At 37.6% G+C, this 27247-nt stretch overlaps 1 protein-coding gene across 17 annotated transcripts in view; it reads right to left on the reverse strand.

Annotated features, from left to right (window-relative positions):
* The window catches only part of TRDN (triadin), a 313306-nt gene that overhangs the window by 69415 nt on the left and 216644 nt on the right, over positions 1-27247 (reverse strand). For 11 of the 17 annotated variants that reach the window (XM_089777236.1, XM_089777234.1, XM_075924089.2 and 8 more), the window contains 15 exons: positions 22081-22128; positions 20173-20220; positions 17432-17455; positions 12492-12542; positions 11985-12035; positions 7962-8012; positions 6604-6654; positions 6288-6338; positions 5957-6007; positions 5625-5675; positions 5294-5344; positions 5123-5173; positions 3456-3506; positions 2424-2474; positions 1330-1380 (listed from right to left, as the gene is read on the reverse strand). In XM_089777236.1, the coding sequence (XP_089633362.1) occupies positions 1330-1380; positions 2424-2474; positions 3456-3506; positions 5123-5173; positions 5294-5344; positions 5625-5675; positions 5957-6007; positions 6288-6338; positions 6604-6654; positions 7962-8012; positions 11985-12035; positions 12492-12542; positions 17432-17455; positions 20173-20220; positions 22081-22128 (732 nt within the window). The remainder of the gene's footprint in view (positions 1-1329; positions 1381-2423; positions 2475-3455; positions 3507-5122; positions 5174-5293; positions 5345-5624; positions 5676-5956; positions 6008-6287; positions 6339-6603; positions 6655-7961; positions 8013-11984; positions 12036-12491; positions 12543-17431; positions 17456-20172; positions 20221-22080; positions 22129-27247) is intronic. The other 6 variants (XM_089777240.1, XM_089777239.1, XM_089777238.1 and 3 more) reach the window with 6 other exon arrangements.

The following is a 27247-nucleotide window of genomic DNA, read 5'->3' on the forward strand; positions in this document are numbered from 1 at the left end:
AAAAAAGAACTTTGTTTTTTTCTTGTCCTGTATCTTGGGGATAACCATTCAAGACTATCTCTCTTTGCCAGGTTTTAACTCTGTGTAAAATTAGTTTGAGACTATTTGAGCCCTGATGCCTTTTGTTATTGCACATCATTTGACTTTCATGTTATTGTTGAAAGACATCATCATTAGAATTAGTGCGTGGAGTAATAGCGTGCTCTCCTATTATTCTAAATATTACTTACATATATTATGTCGAATGGATGTCCTTAAAAATTTGCATATCTTCTGTTTCATAAATTTTGCCAGAGAAAACATTACCTCATAAGTTGCAGTACCGGTAGCAACTAAATATCATTGCTAACCACTGGATATTTATCTGAAGCAGCTTTAAGACAACTAGCAGTTTCAAAGAGTGGGCTCTGTATCTTCATTTCAATTGACTGTTATTGCATTGCTAATTTATTACTTATTACCAGTTCTGAAAGTATTTATCCATTTTATCTGAGACTACTTTTTTAAAAAGTGATGTGTGTGTAATCAACTTGTACCTAGTATCTTAAGTGTAATCTAATTGAAGTCTAACCTATGAATATATATGAATAAGTACATTTGAAAGCATTCAATTAGCCTACAAAATCCCTTTTTTATATAGAGGGAATGTGTACCATCAGTATTTTTTTTTAAGGGAAATCCCAATTATTAAAGGTAAGACACAGTATATTAGAATGGCACGGTGCTTATATTGGGTAAGTGATGTGTAATATGAAATGACAAGTACAACTCAGAGACATGGGAAAAATTAAGGAAGGAAAAACAATGAGCAAAAATAATTTTCTGTCTGTGAGATCTATTTATCATCATTAGGTAGTCCATTAAAGTGCATGTCCCTTAACAGATAAATGAGAAACAACATTCTTGCACCACAGAGCTCAGAATTTAAGGATCTATAACCAAGATCCCTGAAGATACTGAGGAGCCTAACGAGGTGCTAATTGTTCTTATCAGTCTGTTGTAACTATTTGAACCATCTACTCACTGTCTCTCTCTATTTTTTTTCTCCTTTCCCCCTCCCCCTTATTTATTCTTGGATCTGGACTTCTAATACTCCTGTCATCTGAAAAAGTGAGTTTGCCCACGAAAGCTCATGATACCATCTACATGTAGGTGCTATTAGTCTATTTGTTGCTTTTAAGTTTTTCCTAAATATCTTGGAAGGTTTAGGCTTTTGTGTCTGTACAGAGCCTCAAATGGGGCTTCATATATGAGTAAGTATGAGCACACATGAATCTGATTTCAGGACCAGGGCCTAAGTTATGGCATAACTTCACAAATAATTGTTACCTCTTTCTCTGATGAGTACTGGAGGCTTCACTGCTTGTTTTCTTGTGACCCCTGAAAAAGTTAAATTTTTATATACATTCATGGGAGGCAAAGGAAAGGAGAACCAGGTACAGCAGTAATTGTAGGCAATAGCTTTAGTTGATGTTCTATGTATCAAAAGTTGATAGGCTTTTGTGGGGGTTTTTCCCCCAAAATCTTTTATTCTGTGTGACACTGTTCCTGATAGAGAAACATTGGGGTTTATAGGGTTTGTGGAAGGAGGATTTTTAAGAGAGATCTGTAGGAGAAACTGTATGGGTGGAAACATGGGATCAAGGCGCAGAGCAGTGTAGGACCTCCAATCACAGGTAAGAAGGCACAGAAAAAAGTAGGGAAATGAAATAAAAGGAACATCTAACAGACAACCCATGATGTAACGGGAATAGGAGGGGAGAAGAAAAAAAACCAAGAGATGTCTATTAGGTATTGTTTACCATTTCCCACCCCCAGAAATTTGCCACACTCGTGCCATTGGTGCAGTCTTATCGGTGACAGAAATGGTGGGAACTCATAAGTGTAGATAGGACATTGGTACTTTTGCAGTTTAATTACCATGTTTGTCTAGACCAGTTCTGTACATGGTTAAAAAACAAGGTTAAGATGCCAGGTGGCCAGTAAACACTAACATTTCTATTGTTTCTAACATGAACAGAGCAGCATATGTGATAACAACAGTGAGATTTTTAAAGGAAACAAATGTATTACTATGGGATTTAAGTGGAGGCCCCATTACATGATACATTTAAAGTGATCAAAACTTGATCTAATATATCTTAGTGGATCTTTGCCATCTCTACCATTTCAGAACACCATGATCATTATTTCTGCTCTTTAAAGTAGATCACAGGTTATATGATAGTCACTTTATGACCAACAAAGTACCATTTCCGGTAGCATGCAATTAATTAATAATGATGTAGGGTGAAATTTTGAAAAGCTCTTGAAGGAATTGGGCATCAAACTCTCAAGGTGCTTTTGAAAATCTTATTTTTAAATATGGATTCTTAGCAATTTAGAACTTCTCTTTTTTCTACTACCTCTGATTCTATTTTTACCTGTTTCTTTGACAGGAACTGGAGGCTTCACTTCTTTTTCTTTTGTCAGCTCTGCAAAAGTTATTAGCAAAAATTGAAGCAGGGAGGCAATTATATTATCATGCATTTATACAGTATTTTGAGCCATGAAACAGTTTCACACATAGAAAAAAAAATCAGTCAAACTAGACTAGGGTTGATTAGCATGGAGTTTTGTTAAAAATCCAAAACTCAGGTTAGTTTAGCAAAGGGTTCAGTCTGGGCAAACTATGCCCTGTTGTACCAGACCATTTTTACCCTGGAAAGGTTATATAGGTAAAATTATGCTCTTAGTACACCTGAACTCCCCCATTGTCTTCCATGGGTTTGCACAGGTGTCAGTGAATTTAGCAGGTGACTTCAATGTAGTTAATTCTATTCTAGCTCTCTTTCCAACAGGTGCACTGGCTGTACCAATCAGAAAAGAGACAAAATGGCAAATCTTAATTTTTATTTCTTAATTAGATATGACTTCAGAAACACAAAGGGCTCAGATCTAATGACTAAAAAGGTGCCAGTTTTTGTAACTTTCCACAGAAGATCTGCAAGTTGAGGTTAACAAGAATTGTGTACACTGAGGGTATGTCTAGACTACAGGCTTTTGTCTACAGAAGTTTTGTCAACAGATACTGTTGACAAAGATTCTGTCGGCAAAGAGCGTCTACACTACATTCAGTTCTGTCGACAAAGCAAGCTGCTTTGTCGACATGGTAGTGTAGACGCAAAGGACAGTTTACATGCAATAACACCTTCTGTCGACAGAACTCTGTCGACAGAAGGCGTTATGCCTCGTAAAATGAGGTTTACCAGCGTCGACAAAACTGCTGAGTTCTGTCGACGTTATGTCGACAGAACTCAGCGGTAGTGTAGATGCAGGTATAGTTTTGTCGACAAAAGCGGACTTTTGTCGACAAAACCCTGTAGTCTAGACACACCCTGAGACACCAATGGACCCATTATTATGGACAACTGGATATTTAATAATGAAATAGGTCATTTTTACATGTCCATTACCCTTTTCCTTTAAAGTTGCTGAAGTCTTCACTTCTTTCCTTTTAACCGGCTCTGTAAGGAAACATTTAACATTTATCAAAAGTCAGGTTAGAGAAAAAGATGACACATGAGAAGGAAGCGAGTCAGATATTTTTATATGGAAAGAGAAAAGAAGAGAGATGTGATAAGCAAATGGCTTTAATAGCAGGGAAATAAGCAGGCCAATACAAAGACATAATTAACTGAGCCTTTTAGACTTAGTTTGATATGCAAAATAACAAACCTGTAATGTGCCATTAATTCTTTTGTATTAAGAAAAATTGCTGGGTTGCCTCAAACACAGAAAATGAATAATAATGATTTATGAAGAATAAAGTAATTTTATACATCAGTTGGCATGAACAATGGATTTTTCCATGACTGAACCAAACCACAAAATGCACACACATTGACACAGTAAGGCTATGTCTATACTATGGATTTTTTCTGGGGTACTCCAGAACCCACGCCTCCTCCCTACCTTCAGGGCATCCCTTATCATACCTTCCTAATGGCAGAGCCTACTTCATCCCTGGGGATGCTGGTGTTGGCTCCCCAGTGGCTGCCTGGGTGGGTGGGGAGGGAGGGGGAAGGGTACGGGACTCAAACTGAGCACCCTGCGCTCCCCAGGTGAATGGTCCATCCACTAAAACTCTGCTGCATCCAGGGAACGTGTCTGCTTTTCCGAAAATTTTTTCTAAAGAGCAGATATGCTCTTTTGGAAGCCCTCAGGAATAAGGGCTCTTCCAAAAGAGGAGGTTTTTCCAACATTTGGTCCCATGTAGACAGGACAAATGTCGGAAAAGCTTCTTCCGAAAAAAGTATTGGAAAAACGTATGCAAATTGCAGTTTGCAATTTGAGTACCTTTTTCTGAAAAAAAGTCAGCAGGGTAGAGACAGCCTTAGAGGGTTAGAATTAAAAGCCAGATCATGCCAAAAAAGGCTTAGGAGATGTACTTTTTCCTGAGAGTGACAACAGATGGAACTAGAACTGGGCAAATATTTTTCTCTTTCTCTGGCCCACTGGCTATTCATTATCATTCACAATGGCAGTTTGTAGTTTTTCAAGTTCAGCCAGAGGGCACTGTGATGGGAATGATGGTTTGGCCAAGGAGACTGGTCCAGAGGAGGGGAAAAAAAGTGGGATGAATTACTTACTACTACCCTGAGTCAGCAGCTCAGGTGAATGCAATTCAAAAGTGAAATGAGGAAAAATGTCAAAACATTTTGATTCAAAATGTCAAAATGAAATATTTCATCCTTTATGGATCAAATTTTTTGGAACTTTACATGCGGTGGGAAATTTTGATAATTCAATCTTTCCATCACAATTTGTGACCAAACAAATTTTAAAATCTCAGAATTTCACATAGCATGAACATTCCAATTTTTGACTAGCTCTGCCTTCTAATTTCAACATTGATGGCAGGAGCAAGTAGTTTGAGTTTTTAACTTTGTTATTTGAACACTGAACCTTCAGTATATTTTGTATATGTGCCCTGAGCGTTATCAAACACGACATTTAGATTTCAGAAGAGATTACAAATAATATCCACTTATCTCCATTTGAGACTCTTACACAGTATTGCATAGCTATTTATGAATTTAATTATTAAATCTATGAATTTATATTTAACTCATGCCATTACCTTTGTCCTTTGGGATTTCTGGAGACTTCACATTTTTTTCCTTTGCATGGTCTATAGGAAAGTACAGTGAGTTTCACGTTTAGTGATGAAAAATTATAGATGGACACATGATGCATTATTCAGATATTTAATTATTGAATCAATGAATTTATATTCAATATGTGTCATTACCTTTGTCCTTTGGGATTTCTGGAGTCTTCACAGCTTTTTCTTGTCCATGCTCTATAGAAAAGTGCGGTGAGTTTCACGTTTAGTGATGAAAAATAATAGATGGACACATGATGCATTTAGAAAATTAAAAATTGGCAAGTAACCTACACTAAAAGAGCTAAACTGATATAACCCTTATAACCTGAGTATTAGCAAGTAGTGAATTTAGATGACATGAACAATTACGAATAATACCCACATATCTCCATTTGATACTCTTTCCTAATATTGCATAATTATTCAGATATTTAATTATTAAATCAATGAATTTATATTCAATATGTGCCATTACCTTTGTTCTTTGGGATTTCTGGAGTCTTCTCGGCTTTTTCTTGTCCATGCTCTATAGGAAAATACAGTGAGTTTCACGTTTAGTGATGAAAAATAATAGATGGACACATGATGCATTTAGAAAATTAAAAATTGGCCAGTAACCTACATTAAAAGAGCTAAACTGATGTAACCCCTTATAACCTGAGTGTCAGCAAGTAGTGAATTTAGATGACATGAACAATTACGAATAATACCCACATATCACCATTTGATACTCTTTCCTAATATTGCATAAATATTCAGATATTTAATTATTAAATCAATGAATTTATATTCAATATGTGCCACTACCTTTGTTCTTTGGGATTTCTGGAGTCTTCACAGATTTTACTTGTCCATGCTCTATAGGAAAGTACAGTGAGTTTCACGTTTAGTGATGAAAAATAACAGATGGACACATGATGCATTTAGAAAATTAAAAATTGGCAAGTAACCTACATTAAAAGAGCTAAACTGATGTAACCCTTATAACCTGAGTATTAGCAAGTAGTGAATTTAGATGACATGAACAATTACTAATAATACCCACATATCTCCATTTGATACTCTTTCCTAATATTGCATAATTATTCAGATATTTAATTATTAAATCAATGAATTTATATTCAATATGTGCCATTACCTTTGTTCTTTGGGATTTCTGGAGTCTTCACTGCTTTTCCTTGTCCATGTTCTATAGGAAAGTGCAATGGATTTCAGAGAAAAACTTAAATAATCCTTGTTATGTAAAAAAACCAACAAATGGTCTGGTAGCACTTTATAGACTAACAAAACATGTAGAGAGAGATAACTTCAGTGTTAGCAAGCAGTAGCATGTAGCTGACATAAGCAATTACAAATGATACCCACATATCTCCATTTGACATTTCCAATATTGGATAACTATTTAGATATTTCGTTATTAAATCTATGAATTTATATTTAACTTGTGCCATTACCTTTGTCTTTTGGGACTTCTGGAGACTTCACAATTTTTTCCTTTACATGCTCTATTGGAAAGTACAGTGGATTTCAGTTTTAGTGATGAAAATAATAGATGGACACAAGATGTATTTTAAAAAATTAAGACTTAGCAAGTAATCTAAGTTAAAAGCTAAACCAAGAAACCTTTATATATGCATATGCACACTAGGGGTATGTCTACACTACCCCGCTAGTTCGAACTAGCGGGGTAATGTAGGCATACCGCACTTGCAAATGAAGCCCGGGATTTGAATTTCCCGGGCTTCATTTGCATAAGCGGGGAGCCGCCATTTTTAAAACCCCGCTGGTTCGAACCCCGTGCAGCGCGGCTACACGGGGCTCGAACTAGGTAGTTCGAACTAGGCTTCCTATTTTGAACTACCGGTACACCTCGCGCTGCACAGGGTTCGAACCAGCGGGGTTTTAAAAATGGCGGCTCCCCGCTTATGCAAATGAAGCCCAGGAAATTCAAATCCCGGGCTTCATTTGCAAGTGCGGTATGCCTACATTACCCTCCTAGTTCGAACTAGGAGGGTAGTGTAGACATACCCTAGAAGATTTAACCAGCATTGCTTGGGTCCTTAACTCAATTAATTTTTTGGATTTTTTTGAAAAATAAAACAAAAATGTACATGCTTCATTTAAATCATTGCTCTGGGGTGGGGCTGGGAATCAGGGGTTCAGTTTGCAGACTACTCTGAGAAGAGATGACTATCCCAACCCTCTCTCACCACAGCAGCTTAGGGCCAGGTGAGAAGTACCTCTCCACTGCAGCTCGAGTGGGCACAGGTTGGGGAGGGATGTATGTCCCCCAGCTGGGGCAGGTCCAGGTTCGTCTGCCCCCTGTGCTCCCCAGCCAGAGTGAGGAGTGCAGTAAACTGTGCACTTTCCCTTTGCTCTCTGAAAAAGGGAAACAGCCAGCAATATTCCAATATTAATGGGGGGAGCACACCTACGGGTGAGAGTCTCTTTTCAGTATGGTTATATAAGAAGCAATGCCATTCCAGGCACATCCCATTTTCCTGGCACAACCAAACCCTTACCTTGCTTTACATTCTGATAAGAAGAAGCTGCATTTGGAAGTCCTAGCTCTACTGTTTAGGGGAAGTTCTTGAACAAATGGATAGATGGACAGACAGACAGACAGATAACCTCTCACAAATATATAGTAGCTATATAAATAACCTGAATGTTAGCAAATAGTGAATTTAGATGACATGAAGGATTACAAATACTGCCCAAATACCTCCATTTGAAAATTTTCCAATATTGAATAACCATTCAGCTATTTAGTTATTAAATCTATGAATTTATAGGTAACTTGTACTATTACCTTTGTCCTTTGGGACTTCTGGAGTCTTCACAGTTTTTTCTTTTACATGTTCTATAGGAAAGTAGAGTGGATTTCAGTTGTAGTAACTAAAAATAATATATGTACACATGATGCATTTTAAAAAATTGAAAACTAACAATACTGTCTGGTAAACACAAAACCAATATAACCTTGTTCTCTTTATACTTTCTAGCATTGTGTCAGCAATCACCTTTCACATTGTGTTAAATTAAGTCCTTGATTCTTTAATACGCTTCATTAGCACAGACCTTTTTGTCTAGGCAGGGCCCCACTGAAGTAAATGGGACTTTGTTGCATGCAGAGCTCCATGTAAGGGGATCTGAATGTAGAATCAGATTCTTAGGGCCTCAGCTAAAGCCTGTTGGAGGTTAACAGGAATCTTTCCATTAACTTTAGTGAAGAGTCAGGCCCTTCAATTCAATACCGTAGGTGAGGAATATGTATTTCATCTCAGTAAGAGTACTGAGCATGCTTATTACTTTGTATAAATATTATATAGCATACATCTTATTACTCGCCATTTCCTAGTGGCGCTAATCTGTTGGCCTCTTAAGTGTACAGATCAATGAACATTTGCAGGGATTAGATAGCAAATGATGTCTTCAAAGAGAGGAAATAATTTTGGACCTTTCTGAATGTCACTTAGTTGGAGTGAAAGAATGTTTGTAGGAATGCTAATTAGAATCAATCAATCCCACTGACCTGATATGGCAATTAAATGCCTAGCAGGACTAAATGTCCTTGAAAGGATTACCGTAGATTCTGGATAAACCAATCTCAGCAAAATCCACTATAATCACAGTTTTAAGACAACAGAAGATTCCCCCTAAACTAGGTTTCCAATGCTTAAGAGCCCCAGGCCTCCAGACTATCAAGACTGGATCCCAAAGGTCTGTCTTAATCCAGCACACAAACTCAGCCTAGGGGCTTTGTTAATACAAGTTCATTTCCAGAGGGAAAAGAGCCTTAGGTCACCTGAATGCATCTGATCTGCAAGACTTTGAAGCCACTATCAAGAGCACCAGAGCTCAAAGGAAGGGTACTAGTTAATCTGGCTTCTCCCAATATGGCATGGGGACACACAGTCCAACTGTCCATTCCTCCCTGCTGCAGGGGCCCTCCCTCAATTTTGTAGTAGGAGTAGCCATTGAAGAAGGTCCCAACATCCTCTAGCAATGAGGGTCTAAGCAGCAGAAGCAATAACTAGCAGCAGCACACAGGGGAACCTTTCCCTACCCTCTGTGAGCCAGGACTTTAGAGACATATGGACCCAAGACTTCCTCCTTTTCCACTGGCCCCAGGGAGCACATCAAATGGTCTAAATGATGTCAGCCTTCAGGCTGCTCTAATTTGAGTCAGGGACTGACCTGGTCCATGCTGGACCCAGGATTAGAGGAATATAAAAATAGTTTAAATCCACTTTCCCTCTCTCTGCCCCACACTGATCCTTTATTTATTCCCTATAATTTCAGGATCAGAAAAAGCAGCTAGTGTAGATCAATTCTTCAGTACAAAGGGTCTTGTTGTTACACAAATATTCACTCTAGCAATAAAGCAGGAAAAGAATAGAAATAGAACAGTCTGAAAAAGTAATCACTTTCTGATTCTTTTTGTTAGGCATCAGAGGATATTTAAATTTACACATAGCAGAGTAAGTTTCCATTTTTAAAGTAAAATACAAGAGAAAATACTCCACTGAACACTAGACACAGGATTTTTTTACATTAATCTTCAAGTGAACTACATATAATACATAGCAAATGTGATAAAGGACCAAAGAGCAGAAAACAATACACACTTGTTTCTTTAAATAACAGGTAGCATAAGTCCAGTGAAAGGGATAAAAACTACTGACTTTTTTATTTGTGTAGAAACATAAAAATAAATAGCGCGCATAACTGGGTAATAATGAAAAATATGCACAGGAAACTGCCTCCCAAGCTTCTTTGGCCTCAGATTAACCCCACATGATGATGTCAAATCAAATTTAAACCAACTTGCAATTGCTGAAGTGGCTTCTTTTTTTCAACTAAGAGCTCTGATTCAGAACTGGTGCAACCCACAGAGAGAGCACACATGCAACTAACCACTGACAGCACTGAATAGGCAAAAGAGAATACAGTGGGGAAGCAAAATGTTGTCCCTGAAGGGTTGTTGTGCTCCAGTGAGACTGAGTAATACGGGACTCATGCACCCCCATGACTTTGTATTTTTGGATATTAACTTTAAACTATGCTTACTCTGGGGGTGTAACATTGTCTTTCTGGGAAAGAGCTACAGATAGATGTTCTGTCAGGTACATAACTATCTCCAAGGCACACAAAGCACCTCAAGTTCCCATCATTAGACAAAGTAGCTGCATCACAAGAAGAGTAAGTTTTAAAGGCTGTGCAGCTTGTTTCAGGCACAGCAGCTAAATCCCAGTACCTGACACATTCATGTACACATGCACACCTGTCCCTACCCCTAATATCAATGGCTATGGAAAGTAACAGCTCTACACTAAATATATACTGTTAGTATTTAAGGGTACAGCTACACAGCAGTGTCATTTTGGAAGAACTAATGTTCTTCCAAAATAACACAGTCTGCATGTACACTACAAGCAGTTATTTTGACATAATATCGAAATAATGGCGAGCTGGAGGACTTCTTACTCTGACTCCTATAACCCTCATTTTACAAGGAGTAAGGGAAGTCAGAAGAAGAGCGCTCTACCTTGGACTTCCTGCTGTGCAGACAGCTCCAAAAGCCAAAATAAGCTATTTTGACTAATCTACGCAATTGACAAAGCTGAAGTTGTGTAGCTTATTTGAGCTTTAGCCCTGCTGTGTAGACATGCCCTAAGAGAAAAATGCAGTGTGCAGAGAAGCAGATTTCTGTCTCAATGACAGGGACAAAGAGAAAAAACTAAAAGACAACTGGACCTGCTGTGACCCTTATGCCCTTGACTAGGAAGACATGAGAGATGCAGGGAGCAGGGGTGGCCACAGTAGACACTGTGGAAAACTATTTGTGGGATAAAGAAGTGCACATGGAGAAGTGGTAAATCAACATGATTGTCAGGGCTTGAGACCTGTCACTATTATCTGTCGCTTTACACAGAGAAAATTAAATTCTTCTAATACGCCTGTTTGAAATAATATAAAATAATTACTAAAATCAAAATATTATTATATTTGCATAAATGGTGGTGCTTCTTATTCTGAAGAACTTAAAGCAATTTTAAACTATGTTCAGAGACATTATTGCTTCACCCTTGAAATGCAAGTAAATCTGGAGTGGAGGATAGCAATAAGGTGGATGAAAGGGGCACAGCATGCTGTAAAACAGTGACTCAATGGAAATTTCGGCCGAGTTAACCAGCTATATTTGCAAAAAAATGCCATTAAGAAATTTCAAATGTCCATGAGAAAGACAGGGAGAGAAGAAAATAGTCAGACTTACATTTTTAAAGACTCAGGTGGCTGAATGGTTGAAGCAGTGAGCTTTTAACCTCAGCCTTCACAAAGCCCTGCAGGCATGTCGCTATCTGTCACACTTTCATACCATTTCATATGCTTCTGTTATATATTATTCATGTTACATCCACAAAAGTTTATAGAAGCAATTCAGTTCAAAACCTGCCAACTGCCTCTAGACTACAATAATAATTCTTTATCTATATAGTCTCAGGGGGTAGCCAGGTTAATCTGTAACTTCTTCAAGGACCTTAGCCCTTTAAATTGCCTCTGGAGTACTCTGAGCAGCTATTAGGTCTGCTTGGAGAAGGCAGTGTTGGGTGGGATGCTGCAGTCTGGGTGGCGCTGACCCTTCCTTCTGAGGCTCTGCCCCCATCATCTTGCTTAGGGACCCAGTGTGTCTGTCAGCTCCCTGGGTCAATTGTAATCTTCAGATTATTTTTAAAGATAGAAGAAAGCCCCTCCCAGATTGAGTTATAATTATAGTAAAACTAATTATGATAATTATAAACCAACATTTTATTGTATTATGTTTCATTACCTTTATCTTTTAAAGTTGCAGGATGCTTCATTTCCTTTTCTTTGATATACTCTGTAAAAATATGTAGTAGTTTAAAAATTATCAGACTAAAGAGTTAAAGACTAAAATGACTCAATGACAATGCTTGATTAGACAACTGATTGTTTCAAAGGGTCCCCAAAACCATTTCGAAATTCAGTCAAAAACTCTGATTTTTTCATAATAAAGCTGCCCATTTTATGTAATTACAATGTGAGAACAAAGATCACTCAAAACTTTTCTGATGTTTTCTGAAATCCTTTGCAAACCTTAGCCAATGCTTCAAATTTCAGAGGCTGTAATTCTGAATTGCACCTACAATTCTGGCAGTATTAATTAGCCTTAATATGTCTTAAATTACAAAAAAAAAAAATTCCTCCCCAATCCAAAACTATGTGGTATCTTACAAATAAAAACATACATATTTAATGGGGATTTTAAAACAATCTAACCCTCTGTCATTTATAGTATTGTATTCTTCTATATTACCTTTATCCTTTGTTGTAACTGGAGGTTTCACTTCTTTTTCTTTTACAGGTTCTGTCAAGAAATATTTAGCACAGATACAGTGTCAGCCAGACACAAAAGCCTGGTTTATGAAATACAGAGTCTGAATCTTGTCAGATAATGAACCAGTTAGACAGTATGAGAGACTCTAGCTATACAATGGTACCAATGGCAAGTGATGAACTGATTAGAGGAGTTATCTGAAACTTGCCTTTTTTCAGTTCAGAGAGTGTGTTTTGTTGATTTCACGCTGAAACTTGTAAGATTTCCTAAAGTTTAAACAAGCAGCCCACTACAGGGGTAGGATATTCTTCTAATCCTACCTGCCATCTGAAGGGAGCAAACTGACCCATTTCTAACTCTCATCTCTTCAGATGATGTTTGGGTGACCCACTTTCACGATCTTCACTTTTTCAGGGATTTGCAAAATAATCTGAACACTTTGAATCCTCCCAATATCTTCTCAGGGGCGGATAGTCTGTTCACCCTCCTCAATTTTTTTTAACAGGCTAGGAAAAATGCCTGTGCACTGAGTATTCACTCATTGCTTTGAGGTGCCTTAACACCTTATTGAAAGTGCTTACATTGCCAACATAACAAGATAAAGACTAAAAATCAAAAGAGAATTCTACAGAAAGTGGAAACAGGATGAACTGCTAGGAGGAGAACAAGTAGTACAAGAATGTAGAATTGTTTTTTAAAGTGTGTTACTCTAGTAATGAGCATAAAAGTCAATAAAAACAAGTTATTTAAAAACATTGTAAGCTAGAGAAAGGCAAAGGAAATGGAGGCCCTCTGTTTAGTGGGAATAGAGAGTTAATAACTAATGACAGCAGGAAAGTAGAGATGTTTAATGCCCATTTTGCTTTAGTCTTCACTGAATAGGTAAATGGTGTCCAGATAGTCAACACAGTAATACTAACAATAGTGGGGAAGGAATGCCAGCCAAAATAGGGAAAGAACAGGTTAGGGAATATTTAGATAAAGTTAGTTGTATTCAAGTGGCAGGGGATGATGAAATTCATCCTCAGGTACTTAACGAACTTGCTGAAGCACACTCAGAACCATTAGAAATTATCTTTAAGAACATCTGGAGTCTGCATGAAGTTCTAGAAGACTGAAGAAGGGCAAACATAATACCTGTCTCCAAAAGGGGGAACAAAAGGGACTCAAGGAATTAAAGACTAGTCACCTTAAGTTTGATATCTGGAAAGATACTGCAACAAATTATTAATCAACTTGTAAGCATCTGGAGGATAATAGGGTCATAAGTATTGGCCATCATGGATTTGTCAAGAACAAATCATGCAAAGCCAGCCTAATTTCCTTTTGTGTCCGATTTATTAGCTTAGTGGGTAGAGAAGAAGGAAATATATCCTGATTTCAGTCAGGATTTTGACAGAGGCCCTCATGACACTCTCATGAGTTAAGCTAAGATGTTCTAGATGCAATTACAGTAAGTTAGGTGCACAATTTGTTGCAAGTTGGTACTCAAAGAATGTTAGGAAGAGATTTCAGGAGGTCATTGGAACCTGCATGGACATGCATCCATTGGATCCTAAATCCAACACCTTAACCATTCAGTCAGCCTGGTGCAGAAGGTTGAGAAAGTTAATGGGGGAAAAGCTGTTCTTGATTTGATTTTAATAAAGAGGAAGGAACTAGCTGAAAATTTGAAAGTGGAAGGCAGCTTTGAGTGAAAGTGATCATGAAATGATAGAGTTCATGATTCTAAGAATGGTAGAGGCAGACAAGAAAAATAAAGACAATTGATTTCAGGAAGGCTGATGTAAACCAACTCAGGGAGCTCGTAAGTAAAGTCCCTTGGGAAGCAAGACTAAGAGGAAAAACAGCTGAAGATAGTTGTTCTGCTCTACTCTGCATTGATTAGGCCTCAGCTGGAATATGGTGTCCACTTCTGAACACCACATTTGAAGAAAGATTTGGAGAGGAGCCAGAGAAGAGCAACAAAAATTATTAAATCTCTAGAAAACTTGATCTCTGAGAGAAGACTGAAAATAATTGCGTTTGTTTAGTTTGGAAAAAAGACTAAGAGGGAACATAATAATAGCTTTCAAGTACTTGCAATGGCATTACAAGGAGGAGGAAGAAAAATTATTCTCCCTAATCTCTGATGATAGGACAAGAGCAACGGGCTTACTTTGCAACAAGAGATGTTTAGGTTGGACAGTAAGAACAATTTTCTAACTGTCAGGGTGGTTAAACACTAGAATAAATTGCCTAGGGAGGCTGTGGAATCCATCACTGGAGATATTTAGGAGCAGGTTAGATAAACATCTGTCAGGGATGATCAAGGTGATGTTTGGTTCTGCAATGAATGCATGGGATTGGACTTGGTGACCTTTCAAACTCTCTTCCAGTTCTAGTATTCTATGATTCTATGAAACATCTGGCATATTTATTTGGCACTACCCTGGTGTTGGGAGCTGGAATTGGTGATTTCCTGAGGTCCCTGCAAACCATACACTTCTAAGATACATTGATTTTTTTGTTCCATTTTTTGTACAGCACCTAGAGTTAGATTAATAGGATCCAAGTCCCCGACTGTGGCTCCATGTTGCTATAATAATACATTTTGCTGCTAAATAGTAAATAATAAGGTGAATGGAGAGAGGTAACTAGTAGGATCCCCAAAGGGTCTGTCCTGGGAGCAATTCTATTCAACTTATTTATAAAAGATCTAGAGAAAGGAACAAACAGTGAGGGGGCAAAATTTGCAGATGATACCAAACTGCTCAAGATAGTTAAGACCAAAGTAGACTGTGAAGAGCTTCAAAATGGTCTCACAAAACTAAGTGATTGGGAAACAAAATGGCAAATGAAATGTAATGTTGCTAAATGTAAAGTAATGCACAAAAAATAATCCCAACTATATGTACAATATAATGGGGACTAATTTAGCTACAACTACTCAAGAGAAAGATCTTGGAGTCATTGTGGATAGTTCTCTGAAAACATCCCCTCAATGTGCAGCGGCAGTCAAAAAAGAAACTAGAATGTTAGGAATAATTTAAAGGGATAGAGAATAAAACAGAAAATATCTTAATGCCTCTATATAAAACCATGGTACGCCCATATCTTGAATACTGTGTACAGATGTGGTTGCCTCATCTCAAAAAAGATATATTGGCATTGGAAAAGGTTCAGAAAAGGGAACAAAATGATTAGGGGTTTGGAATGGGACCCATATGAAGAAAGATTAAAAAGACTTGAACTTCTCAGCTTAGAAAAGAGGACACTAAGGGGGGATATGATAAAGGTCTAGAAAAACATGACTGGTGTGGAAAAAGTGAATAAGGAAAAGTTATTTACATACTCCCACAATATAAGAACTAGGGGTCACCAATGAAATTAATAGGCAGTAGGTTTAAAACAAACAGAAGGAAGTTTTTCTTCACTCAGTGCACAGTCAATCTATGGAACTCCTTGCCAGAGGATGTGGTGAAGGCTAGGATTTTAACAGGGTTCAAAAAAGAGCTAGATAGATTCATGGAGGTTAGGCCCACCAATGGCTATTATCCAGGATGGGTAGGAATGGTGTCCCTAGCCTCTGTTTCTCCAGAGATGGGTGACAGTGGAGGATTACCTGCTGTGTCCCTTCCCTCTGGGGCATCTGGTATTGGCCATTGTCTTCAGACAGGATACTGGGACGGATGGGCCATTGTTCTGGCACGGTGTGGCTGTCATTATGTTCTTATGCCCTGCCCCTTCTGGAGCCGAACACCCTCCCATCCCCAAACATTGCCCAGGGCCCAGTGAAGTCTGTTGCCAGCGTTGGTATCTCTACATTGTAGGAGAAACCCAACAGCAGTCCTATATACCATGCCATATCCTGGAACACCAAAGCAACAAATGGGTGGGCAAAAGATGGAGTTTCTGTCTCCACAATCAGTGTCCTTAATGTTGAACACTTATGTCAAGAGCCCTTATGTGATTTGAACACAGCTTTTGTGGTCAATTCCAGCAATGAAAATAAATTTAATTATATTAGCAAAATAAGCCAGCCAGCATCACGCACAGCTAAACCCATTAAGTTCAGAAGCCTGCTTATAAGAACGCCTAGTCAATGTGCATCTCCATAACTAAGAGCACCATTATTGCATTATTTCAAAAGATGTCACACCAATGATTTAATTTCAAGAGATCAAACACTTGTGAACTCAAAATCCTGAATTATTACTGACTAGGTCTTATGCTCCAAATGATCTGACAAACCAGAAAACCATTCTGAAAATGCTGCCAAGATTAATGCCATCTCCAGGAACAGCTTAGCTTTTGTAATGGTGCTGTCTCTGATATAGATGTCACTCAAGAATTAAAAGAAGGCTAGGAAATAGTAGTTTAAATTATAAATAGATGTAGGATACATTGTGACTAGATAAGAAGTCTGAGATATATCATATAGTTAACACTGAAATACTATATTATAATCATGGCAAAATTATATTCTAATATGCAGGCTAGTGCCACTAATTCACACCGAAGTCCTCTGTTATTTAATCTGTACTTGTTCTTAGTACTAAACTTCCACTGACATCACAATATGCAGCTGAGTCTCAGTGATAATTAAAGATAATAATTTGATCCATAAAATAATATTTTTATAGTCTAGGTTTTTCACAGCTATGTTACAAAAAGGAGAGAAATCCCTTCATGGCAAGAGACAAACAGAGTAAACAGTAAAGAGACCTAAATTCTCCGCTTTAAAATAGAACAGAATTACTTAGCATTTCCATATTAATACTTCTGTTTACTTGATACTATTCTATCTCATCAGCCATTTCTCCATCCACCCACTACTACTACTACTACTAATACATGGCTCTCATATGCTGCTTTTGGTTTCTAGAGCTTAACATGATGCTAAGTCAGTCATAGGGAAAATGTATCTTAAAGCTTACTTGTTTCTTTCAGCTTTGGTTTATCTGAAGAAAAAAAAAATAAAAACAAAAACTCTTTAGAATTACCATTGTTTCTTGTGGGATTGAAAATGTATTGGTAACAAAAAATGGTTTGTAACAGAAGAAACCCATGGAAATGTTTTTAGTCAACAAACAAGAGAAATTAACCTTAACGATTAAGAATTAGATTGAAAGTCATTGCCATTTTATGGCTGTTTGACAGCAGATGTGAAAAGAATTCATAGATGCAGTCCAATTTTTAGTGGACATACAACCACACCACACCACACCACACCACACACATACACATACACACACACACACACCCTCCCCAAAAACAACAGGTACACTTTGCTACTAATTAGAAACTTTTGTAGCAGTGTGCAGTAAACCCGGGAATATTCTGACTTGAGTATATTTACAACTCTAGCTGTAAGGTAATTTACAGCCTGGTAAAACTCACTACAGGTTGAACCTGTCTTGTCTGGCACCGTTGGGACCTAACTGGTGCCAAACCAGAAATTTTGCTGAATCACGGGAGGTCAATATTGTCTATCAGCATTATTGACACTTCTATGCTTACTGGGCTCTTAGAAGACATTTAGTGCTAAATTAGAGCTAATAAACAGCCAGGATGAATGGTAACTAAACAATTTTACAGGACTGAAGGAAACTTGGCCCCATTCATGCTAAATGGACATATGGCTAACTAAAATCATGCTGGACCACAGATGTTGCCAGACCAGAGAGTGCCAGACCAGAGATGTTCAACCTGTAGCTCTAATCCAGCTAGCATGCTAAAAATAGAAACATAGCCTTAGCTGGCAGTGAGAGAAACCAGACAGGCTGACTGCCCATGTACATATCTAGGGTCCCAAGCAAGGTTGTATTTGGGATGACTAGCCTGTCCTGCCATGCTAGCTACAGTTCTATTTTTAGCATGATAGCTCAATCCAAACTAGAATGCACATATGTATTTAAACTTCAAATTACCTATCCAGCTAAAGAGTAAAGAAGTAACTCACTCCTAGTCTGTACCAATAACATAATATCCTGCCCCTCTTCCCTGCTCCACATTTGCTCATCTACTTTTGGCCACTGAATAAGGTGACAGAGAGAAAATTCTGTCTGTCCCCTGAAGCTCTCCAACCCCTGATCTTCATGCTTTCCTGTAAACATTTTGCAAAGGTTGCACTAATCTCCACATTTCCACTACCATGAAAACAGGTAAATATTATCAATAATATTTTCCCCAGTTTTATATAATAGTGATTTAGAATCCAAGGCAAAAGAGTCTTGATACCTGGACATTTTATTTTGAAACACTAGAATTCTTGCTTGGGTTGTTAAATTAACAACGCTGCTAACCTGTGATTTTATTATGACTCACAGTATTTTTGTGGCTCTTAAAGCCCGAGCTCCTAAAATCAGACAAGTAGGTAAGAATTTTAGCTTTCATTCAAAATTAAAATTGTAAGTTTGGCCTTCCTGTTTGTGAGAAAAAGATTGAATCTCTGATCTAATAAAACCCTAAGTCTCAAAAAACCAGAAGGCTAATACCTAAAACCCCAAATGAGGATTTTTAGAAACATCTTTTGGTTTTAACCCATGTAATTATTTTTCAGTTCTAATTCCTGAATGGTTGGGATTGGTAGCATAGAACTGGCATTACAGTCAGACAGACAGTCTTCCTTTCCTTTCCTTACTTAACTCTGGAATCTGACAACAAATATCAGAAATGGTCAGTTTTAGAGGTAGGTATATATGTGCGACAGTGCAGTGAGTGAACTGCTAGAACTACTGTACCACAAACCTGCATAGAATGCCTACAGCAGACCATGGCCATACTACTCAAGTGTTATTGGTCCATCTCTAGGTTAAGAGGTAAAAGGATATTGCCTAGAACCCAATGCAAAGCCCTTTTACTGAAGTTTTTCAAAGACTAGATTTTTATTCAACGAGTTTTTACATGCGTGTCAGGCTACTGCTGGAGTGGAAGGTACGAGTCCCAGCTTGTGCAAATGTACTTGCACTAGCTCTCATCAAGCTAACACATCAATTACAAACTGTTCAGAACTCTGGGTGGCTAGGCTGTGCTACTGCTTACACATGCTACCAGATCTATACTACTAATTTAGTGATCTAGCTCAATGAGAACTAGTGTGAGTTTTTCTATATGAGCTGGGAATCGTACCCCCAGCTCCACCTGTAGATATATCTGAAGACATGCCTCTTCTCTTCATCAGCCTTCCAGTTTTTCTTAGGATGCAAGGCAGTCTCCAGATCTTTGTAGAGACAGAGCTAGATCCCCAGGAGCATAAATGGGCAAAGCTCTTTGATATCAATGGAGCTACGTTCATTTCTCCCAATTGAGAATCTGTTCCACAGATGCTTGAAGCCTCACTTGCCTTCCCATTGATTAACTCTCTTTTTAAAATGGGGACTCCACATTGCTAAGGAAAAGTCACTCTGTAGTCAGGAAATCCCCTGTGGGACAGATGAAATGTTAAGAATACAGAATGGCTCATTCACTTGAAGACACTGTGTGTGTTTTGCATTACGTAAGTGAGATGCCAAACCGGAATCCTATTTCTTCTCTGACAAACTGAGTAGATCAATGGCAGCAACTGCTACAGCAAGGAATTTAAAGGTTATTGCCATGGAGCTGTCTGTTGTCCCCCTCCCGCTGCCATTGTCTTTATGAAGCAGATACTGTCAAAATATTTCAAGTTTCTCTTTACCTTGCTCCACTGCCTTCACTGTTTTTTCTTCCTTCTTTCCAGGTATTGCTGCAAAACAAAGATAAGGTTTAAGTAAGACTTCTAGTAAATGCTGCCCCATAGACAAATCCTCTCTCAAATAATTAAATGTCTACAGATATCTCTGAAGGAAATAATTTCAAAGTCTTGTGACCACAAGATAACCTCTCATCCTCACAATAAATTGGTAACACATTTTTGACCCATCTTATAAAGAAAAAGGACTAAAGTGAAAAGGGATACTTCATTTCATTCAAAAAATGAATAACAAAATAATTTCCTTTATCTTGAAAGAAACGTAAGGCCCACGTTGTGATGAGCCTGGCATGACTGCACAGAGGAACACACAAGACACTCTCTGCTTTGCACAGTCATGCAAAAGCCTCCCATAATAGCAGTCCCTATACTCCATACTAATGATTAGTGCCAGTACAAAACCCTATGGTAAAAGTAGCTTGTTGAATCAGGGCCTAAGCACATGCTTCCCTTTAAGTATGTGAATAGTCCCACTGACATCAGTAAGACTCTATCACTGAAATACTTATTTAACTCCTTTGAAAGAAGGGGATGATAGAGATTACCTGCTCTCTGCTCGATTCTAGGACATAAATCAGCTAAAAGGTAGATAGCTAGGAAGTGTGGTGACATCCACACAAAAAGGCTACAATCCCTCCTGGCAGGTACTTAAATAGAGGCCTTCATATTTTCTGACATTTAACTTGACACATTAGGGAATATGCAAGATCTTCAAGAGATCAGTAAGTGCATTTAATAGACTATAAAAGTTTTTGTTATTCAGGGACCAAAAAAAAAAAAAAATTGTAAACATCTGCTTTTAGTGATAAAGTGTAGTGGCATCTTAACTCTGGTCCAACATTTAACATCTGTAAAATGAAGCTCTTACAAATCCTTAGGCAAAATGAAATCCCCTGTAGTATATGAAACGAACAAAAAAATCTGTGGCACTAAGGAATTGAAAGGGAAAATGTCATATCTGATTTTCATCAAACAAGTTGAGAGAAACGCAAAAAGTAATCCAAGGATAAATTGCAAGAGGTAAACTGTGTTCAGAAAATTATTTTACTTTCAACAATCTAAGGCATTTTTGGTAACAAAGGGAAGTATGTTTCTTTATTTGTATTATAAGAATTTTCAATTAGCCCCCTCATTTTTTTCCATTCTGGCACAAGAAAACATTAAGTATAAAATTTTATGCTACAAGGAAAAAAATCAATGATTTTGCTTTTAAAAGTAATACTAATGGTTACAGTCAGTCTGCCATGTTTACTTAAATTGATTAGTTCCTGTCGAAATCAATGAGGCTATTCACAAGGGTCTTGAGCCAGCAACATGCTGAGGACTCTGGCCCCACTTCACCAAAAACATGCCAGCAAGTGCTCAACTTCAAGGGCTTGGCTATACTACAGAGTCTATAAGGTCGTAACAACAGCACTGTACCTATGCTAGCACAGGTGTAGTGTAGATTCAGCCTTTGTTGTAGGAAAACCACTTTCCTTGAGCAATGGTAGTTAGGGCATCAACCTAACTGCATCGACACTGGAGAGTAGATCAGATTATATCAGGCTATAGTGCAGGTTGTAGAATTTTCACCCCATGAGCTATGTTGATTTAAACTTTAAGTGTAGGCAATGCCTCAGAATGTGAATAATCTCATTTACTACTATAGTACTTAAGCAATTAGCAACAGCACATTTATGTGCTTATCTTGATTTAGCAGGATTGAGCCCATTGTAAATTACCACTCACTGTGAACAAGGGCAGTGGAAGCTGAACTACATGCATTTTGAAATGTACATGTAACTACAAAACTGCTATGATAAAGACCAAATGAATTTTTAAGTATGTTTGTTTTCTCTGAATGACATTTACCTTTCTTAGCTGCAACTGCAACAACTTCCTCTTTGGCTTGTTGAGTTTCTGAAAATTCAGGACATTGATGGAATGAAAAACAGACTTCAGAAGTCCCTCAAGGATACCAGATAGCAACCCAAAATAGCATTTGCAATGAGTGGCATCAAAATAGCAAAGGACAGCAAAGTGAGCCATAGCACATACTGTAATATAAAGGTGCTTGTTTGTTAATAAAAACAATCTTACTGATGATCTCACATTTATGGAATCAGGGGAAACACAGTGCAAAGAGAAAAAATGATGAGAAAGCATAAAAGTGGGAAAAAAATCAGGTTAGGTCATTTTAATCTATAAAATCTTCACATTGAAGGCCTGAGAACCCTGATGTTGATGGTAAAATAAATCTATTCAGTGAGCAGGCATATAACAGGCTAAACCTAGGATTAATTTTTCTTAAAACATTATAAATCTGTGAAAAAAAAAAAAACTTTTCCCCTTTTGATACCTTGTCAGATAAAACCTAAAGGAGTTGAATATCAAATGCCAGAACAGTTCCAAGTTTTAAGATAGAGATAAGCCTGTCCTGCAAAAATCTGATCCAGATTTCTAAGCTCTCCCCATTTGAGGGCATTTGGATTTAAAGTTTTGGTTAAGTCCATTAAAACAATAGAAGCCAATCAGGAAATTTGAGCTAGATGCCAGACCTTACTTCCCCATATTCTGCCCTCACCCTGCAAAAAAGATTTGGAGGATTCTGGATTTAAGGGGTTAAGTTTGAAGCTTTCTTGCATTAGGAAACTTAACTTTTCTCCATCACTGAATAACAAAGCTTAACAGCAAAAACAGCAGTAAACTTCTCTAGTTTTTCATAATTATCACTTTAAGACTCATTGCCCACAGGGAAATCTCTTCAAGATTACCAAGTGCCACTCAGAACTAATGAATTTTCAAAACTACTGCATTGTCATTTTTATATTAAATGGATATACAAAGCTCATTTTTAAAGTCCAGAATATAGACAAAATTCATGATGAAATTAAAAATGCCCCATTGTATGTCAATCAAGATAAGAAACCATGTAAACATTCCACTAGTGATCAAAATGGCTGCACTGCTCAAGGGCAGTGCAGATTGAAAAGCCCAAGTCAAAGCATGTGACATCTGGGAACAAAGTATTCTTAGTAACGTCCTGCTTCCTAAACCACCCTCCATATCACTCCTCCTCCATAAAAATAAGATTGTTTTTAAACTAAATGAAAAATATAAAAAGTCGAAACACTCCTCTAGCCCAAGCAGAATTTTGACCACAAAAAGCAAGGGTGACAGAGACTCCTTGCAATCCCCTAGAGATGTTGCCATTCCTATAGATTTTATTTGGAATATATCCAGATACTACAGTGATGGGCAGCTGAATAAACCTTTATGATTGATAAATGAATTACCTTAATAGATAGAAAACTTTTCTTAACATCTAACCTAAATCTAACCTAAATCACCCTTTCTGAAGATTAAGTTCATTTTTTTGCTACCTACACTGTACATGGAAAACAACTGATTACCATCTTTTTATAACAATCCTCTTTATAACTATTCTGTATTTTATAGTTGTACATTTGATTTTTCTTCCTTCTAAGTGCAGTACTTTCCACTTGTCTTTTTTGCTTTCCATTGTTGACTGTTGATTTCAGATCATTTCTTTTATTTGGCAAGGGATTTTGAATCCTAAATCTGTCCTCTTCTCACAAGTTGATATTATCTGCACATTTACTGACCATCAAAGTCATTAATGGAAATATTAACTATAGTACTGGTCCCAGGCCTCACCTAAGTGTGGCCCCCTGTAGAAACACTTTCTCAGTCTGAGACCAAACCATCAATAACTACTCTCTGAGTTGTTCACCTAACTCACAGTAATTTCATCTATACCTCATTTCTCTATTTTGTTTATGAGGCTATCATGCAGGCCTGTGTCAAAAACGTTACTAAAATCAAGATATATCATCTCTACTGCCTCTGTGTTATCCTCTAAGACAGTAATCCTGTCAAAGAAGGAAATCAGGTTGGTTTGGCATAATTTGTTCATGACAAAATCCATGCTGGCTATTCCTCATATCCTTTTATCCTCCAAGTGCTTACAAACCAAGTATTTAATAATTTGTTCCAGTATCCTTCCTGGTATAAAAGTTAGGAAAACTGGTCTCCCTCTGATAACTCATCAGAGAAATACTAAAAAAGTAAAGACTAGATATGCCCAGGTTTTTTAACCTTTCCTCAGAGGTCAAGTTTTCTAATCTTTTTAACATTTCTGTTGTTCCATTGTTAGAAAAGAGACAACTAAGGGGAATTATGATTGAAGTCTACAAAATCATGAAAGGCATGAAAAAATAAGCAAGTGTTATTTATCCCTTCACGTAACATAAGAACAATGAGTTATCCAATGAAGTCAATAGGCATCAGGTTTATGACAACCATAAAGAAGTAGCTCTTTACATAATGCGCAGTCAACTTGTGGATCTCGTTGCTCGGGTGATGTTGTGAAGGCCAAAATGTAACTGGTTCAACAAAGAATCACATAAGCTCAGTGAGGAAGGATCCATCAATGGGTTCTAGCCAAAATAGCCAGGGACACAATCCCAATTCAAGAGGTCACAAAGAATGTGATTTCCAAAATTTGGGACTGGACAACAAGTAAATTGACAATTTCCCTGTTTTATTCATTCGACTCTGAAGCATTTGGCTCCAGCCACATGCCAGAAAAATCACTGGGCTAGACTTACTATTGGTTTGACACAGTATGTCTGTTTTTAATCTCCTGAACTGGAGAGAGTTTCCAATGTCTGAAGAAGAGAGTTAAAACAAAACTTTCCTCATGTCCCTGTTATAGCAGCAGTCATTGAGTTTGGTAGCCAAGATACATTCTGACAGATGCTAAGCCTGAACTGGGAAGATGCTAAGAAGATAAAGAGCAACAATGGGCAAATAAATAGATATAAAAGACAAGGGACATATATTAGCCTTGTTTAAAGTGTAACTACTTCAGCCTACAGAAATTGAGCCTACAGTACAATGATTTGGTCCATACAGTACAAAAAAATTCCAACTTTAAGTCTTTCTGAGTAGTGAAGGAAACAGTAACAATATTTTAATTATTACAGACTTTTCATTATCAAACAAAGGATGTTGGCAATCCTTTAAAGTTTAGGATTAAATTAATACTTTGTGTTAATATGTGAAACTTTATTGAATTTTATAGAGTTATCCTAGGATGGATTTTGGTTACTTTAACCAAATATAGATTGCTGACTGACTAAAACACAAAGAAAATGTAAAAGGGAACATTTCTACCTTCCTTATATGCTCTTATAAGAAATCAGAAGGTTTGTGTTTTATCAAATGCAGATTCTTGTTCTGTATAGATAACAGGGCAAAACAAAGTAGACTAATGTGTGATTTACTACTCAATGAAGCCCTCCCTAGGAAAACCAAATAGGAGGATGGGAATTTACTATCAGAATTAGTCAGCTAGCAATTCCATTGCCATAAAAAGCAAATAAGTAAAAATGAGACAACTGTTGCAAGACATAATAGAATACATGAAAACAATGAAAATACAGCTGGATTGAAGAAGAAGGAGGCTAGTTATGGCTAAAAAAAACTGATGTATGAATTGGAGTTTTAGCAGGATATGTAAAATGTATGGCTGTGTCTACACTGTCCACTTATTCCGGAAAAGCAGCAGCTTTTCTGGAATAACTTGCCAGCTGTCTACACTGGCTGCTTGCTTTTCCGGAAAAGCAATGACGATCGAATGTAAAATCGTCATTGTTTTTCCGGAAAAACTATGCTGCTCCTGTTTGGGCAAAAGTCCTTTTCCGGAAAAACTGTTCCAGAAAAGGGCCAATGTAGACAGCCCAGTAATCTTTTCCGCAAAAAAGCCCTGATCGCGAAAATGACGATCGGGGCTTTTTTGCGGAAAAGCGCGTCTACATTGGCATGGACGCTTTTTCGGAAAAAGTGCTTTTCCGGAAAAGCATCCTGCCAATGTAGACGCGCTTTTTCCGGAAATACTTATAACAAAAAACTGTTCCGTTTTAAGCATTTCTGGAAAAGGGTGCCAATGTAGACGTAGCCTATAAGTAAAAAGGATTTTGGATTAGTATATATTAAAAGATGCTTAGAACGGAAGGTTTATGCATAAGGTTGTTTTAATAATATGCACCTGTGTAATGTTATGAAACAAAGTATAAAGAATGTGTTTAGTAAAGGTAGTGGAGCAAAATAGGATTGGACCAGCCTGGATCTGCTGATGACAAAAATGGCTTACCCACATCCAGGACTCAGTAACTGATGATTATGCTAGCCTCAAATCTGATTTAAGATTTATGCTTGATCAAGGTGGTGGTACATTGCCTTAACATGTTCTTATTAAAGCTTTAAATTAAGCTTTGTTTTTCGTACGGACTGTGCTTTTTCATTCAACCATATAGATGCAAACCTCAAGCTGGATGTTCATTTTTCAGACCTACTCTAAAGTGCTATCATTTTTTACACTGAAGCATGAATCTGCTGCAGAAAGTGTCTTCCACTACAACTCATAGATGCATACATTATGATTATCTAATTTCAGTGAAACTCATATATTAGAGCTATTCTTCAAATCTAATGTTAAAAACAGTTTTTGTGAACAGACCAATTTTTATCTAATTTTGCAGCACAGAGTTCACTGGGGGATTTTGTACCCAAACTTGGAACACTCTTTAGAAGAGGAAAGTACTGCACTGAGAGCTCTATTTCAAAAGCTGTGCTCTTTCTGGATGCCAACTTATCAGTTTTCTATATACTGTAATACAAGTCAAGAGACCAGTTAGAAAAGAATGACATAATTGCACGAGACTGCTCTCAATGACCTTTCAAAGTCTATTCCAGTCCTAGGATTCTAGATTATGAGAGTCTATGACGAGGGTGGGAAATAAAACACCAGCAGCCTGCAGTGTTAGTCCCTGGTGGGCCGCCACTCCTATGTTTACCTACGCCTCTGCAGGAGTCAGGCAATTGCAGTTCTGGTTGGCTATGAATCACCTTTCACAGCTAATGTGAGCAGCAGGAAGCATTGCGACTGGGATGCCATTTCCTGCCACTCACATCGGTTGCGAACAACAATTCATGGCCAACCAGAACTGTGATC

The sequence above is a fragment of the Pelodiscus sinensis genome, chromosome 3, assembly GCF_052426305.1.
Source record: "Pelodiscus sinensis isolate ZL-2025 chromosome 3, ASM5242630v1, whole genome shotgun sequence".
Classification (NCBI taxonomy): Eukaryota; Metazoa; Chordata; order Testudines; family Trionychidae; genus Pelodiscus; species Pelodiscus sinensis.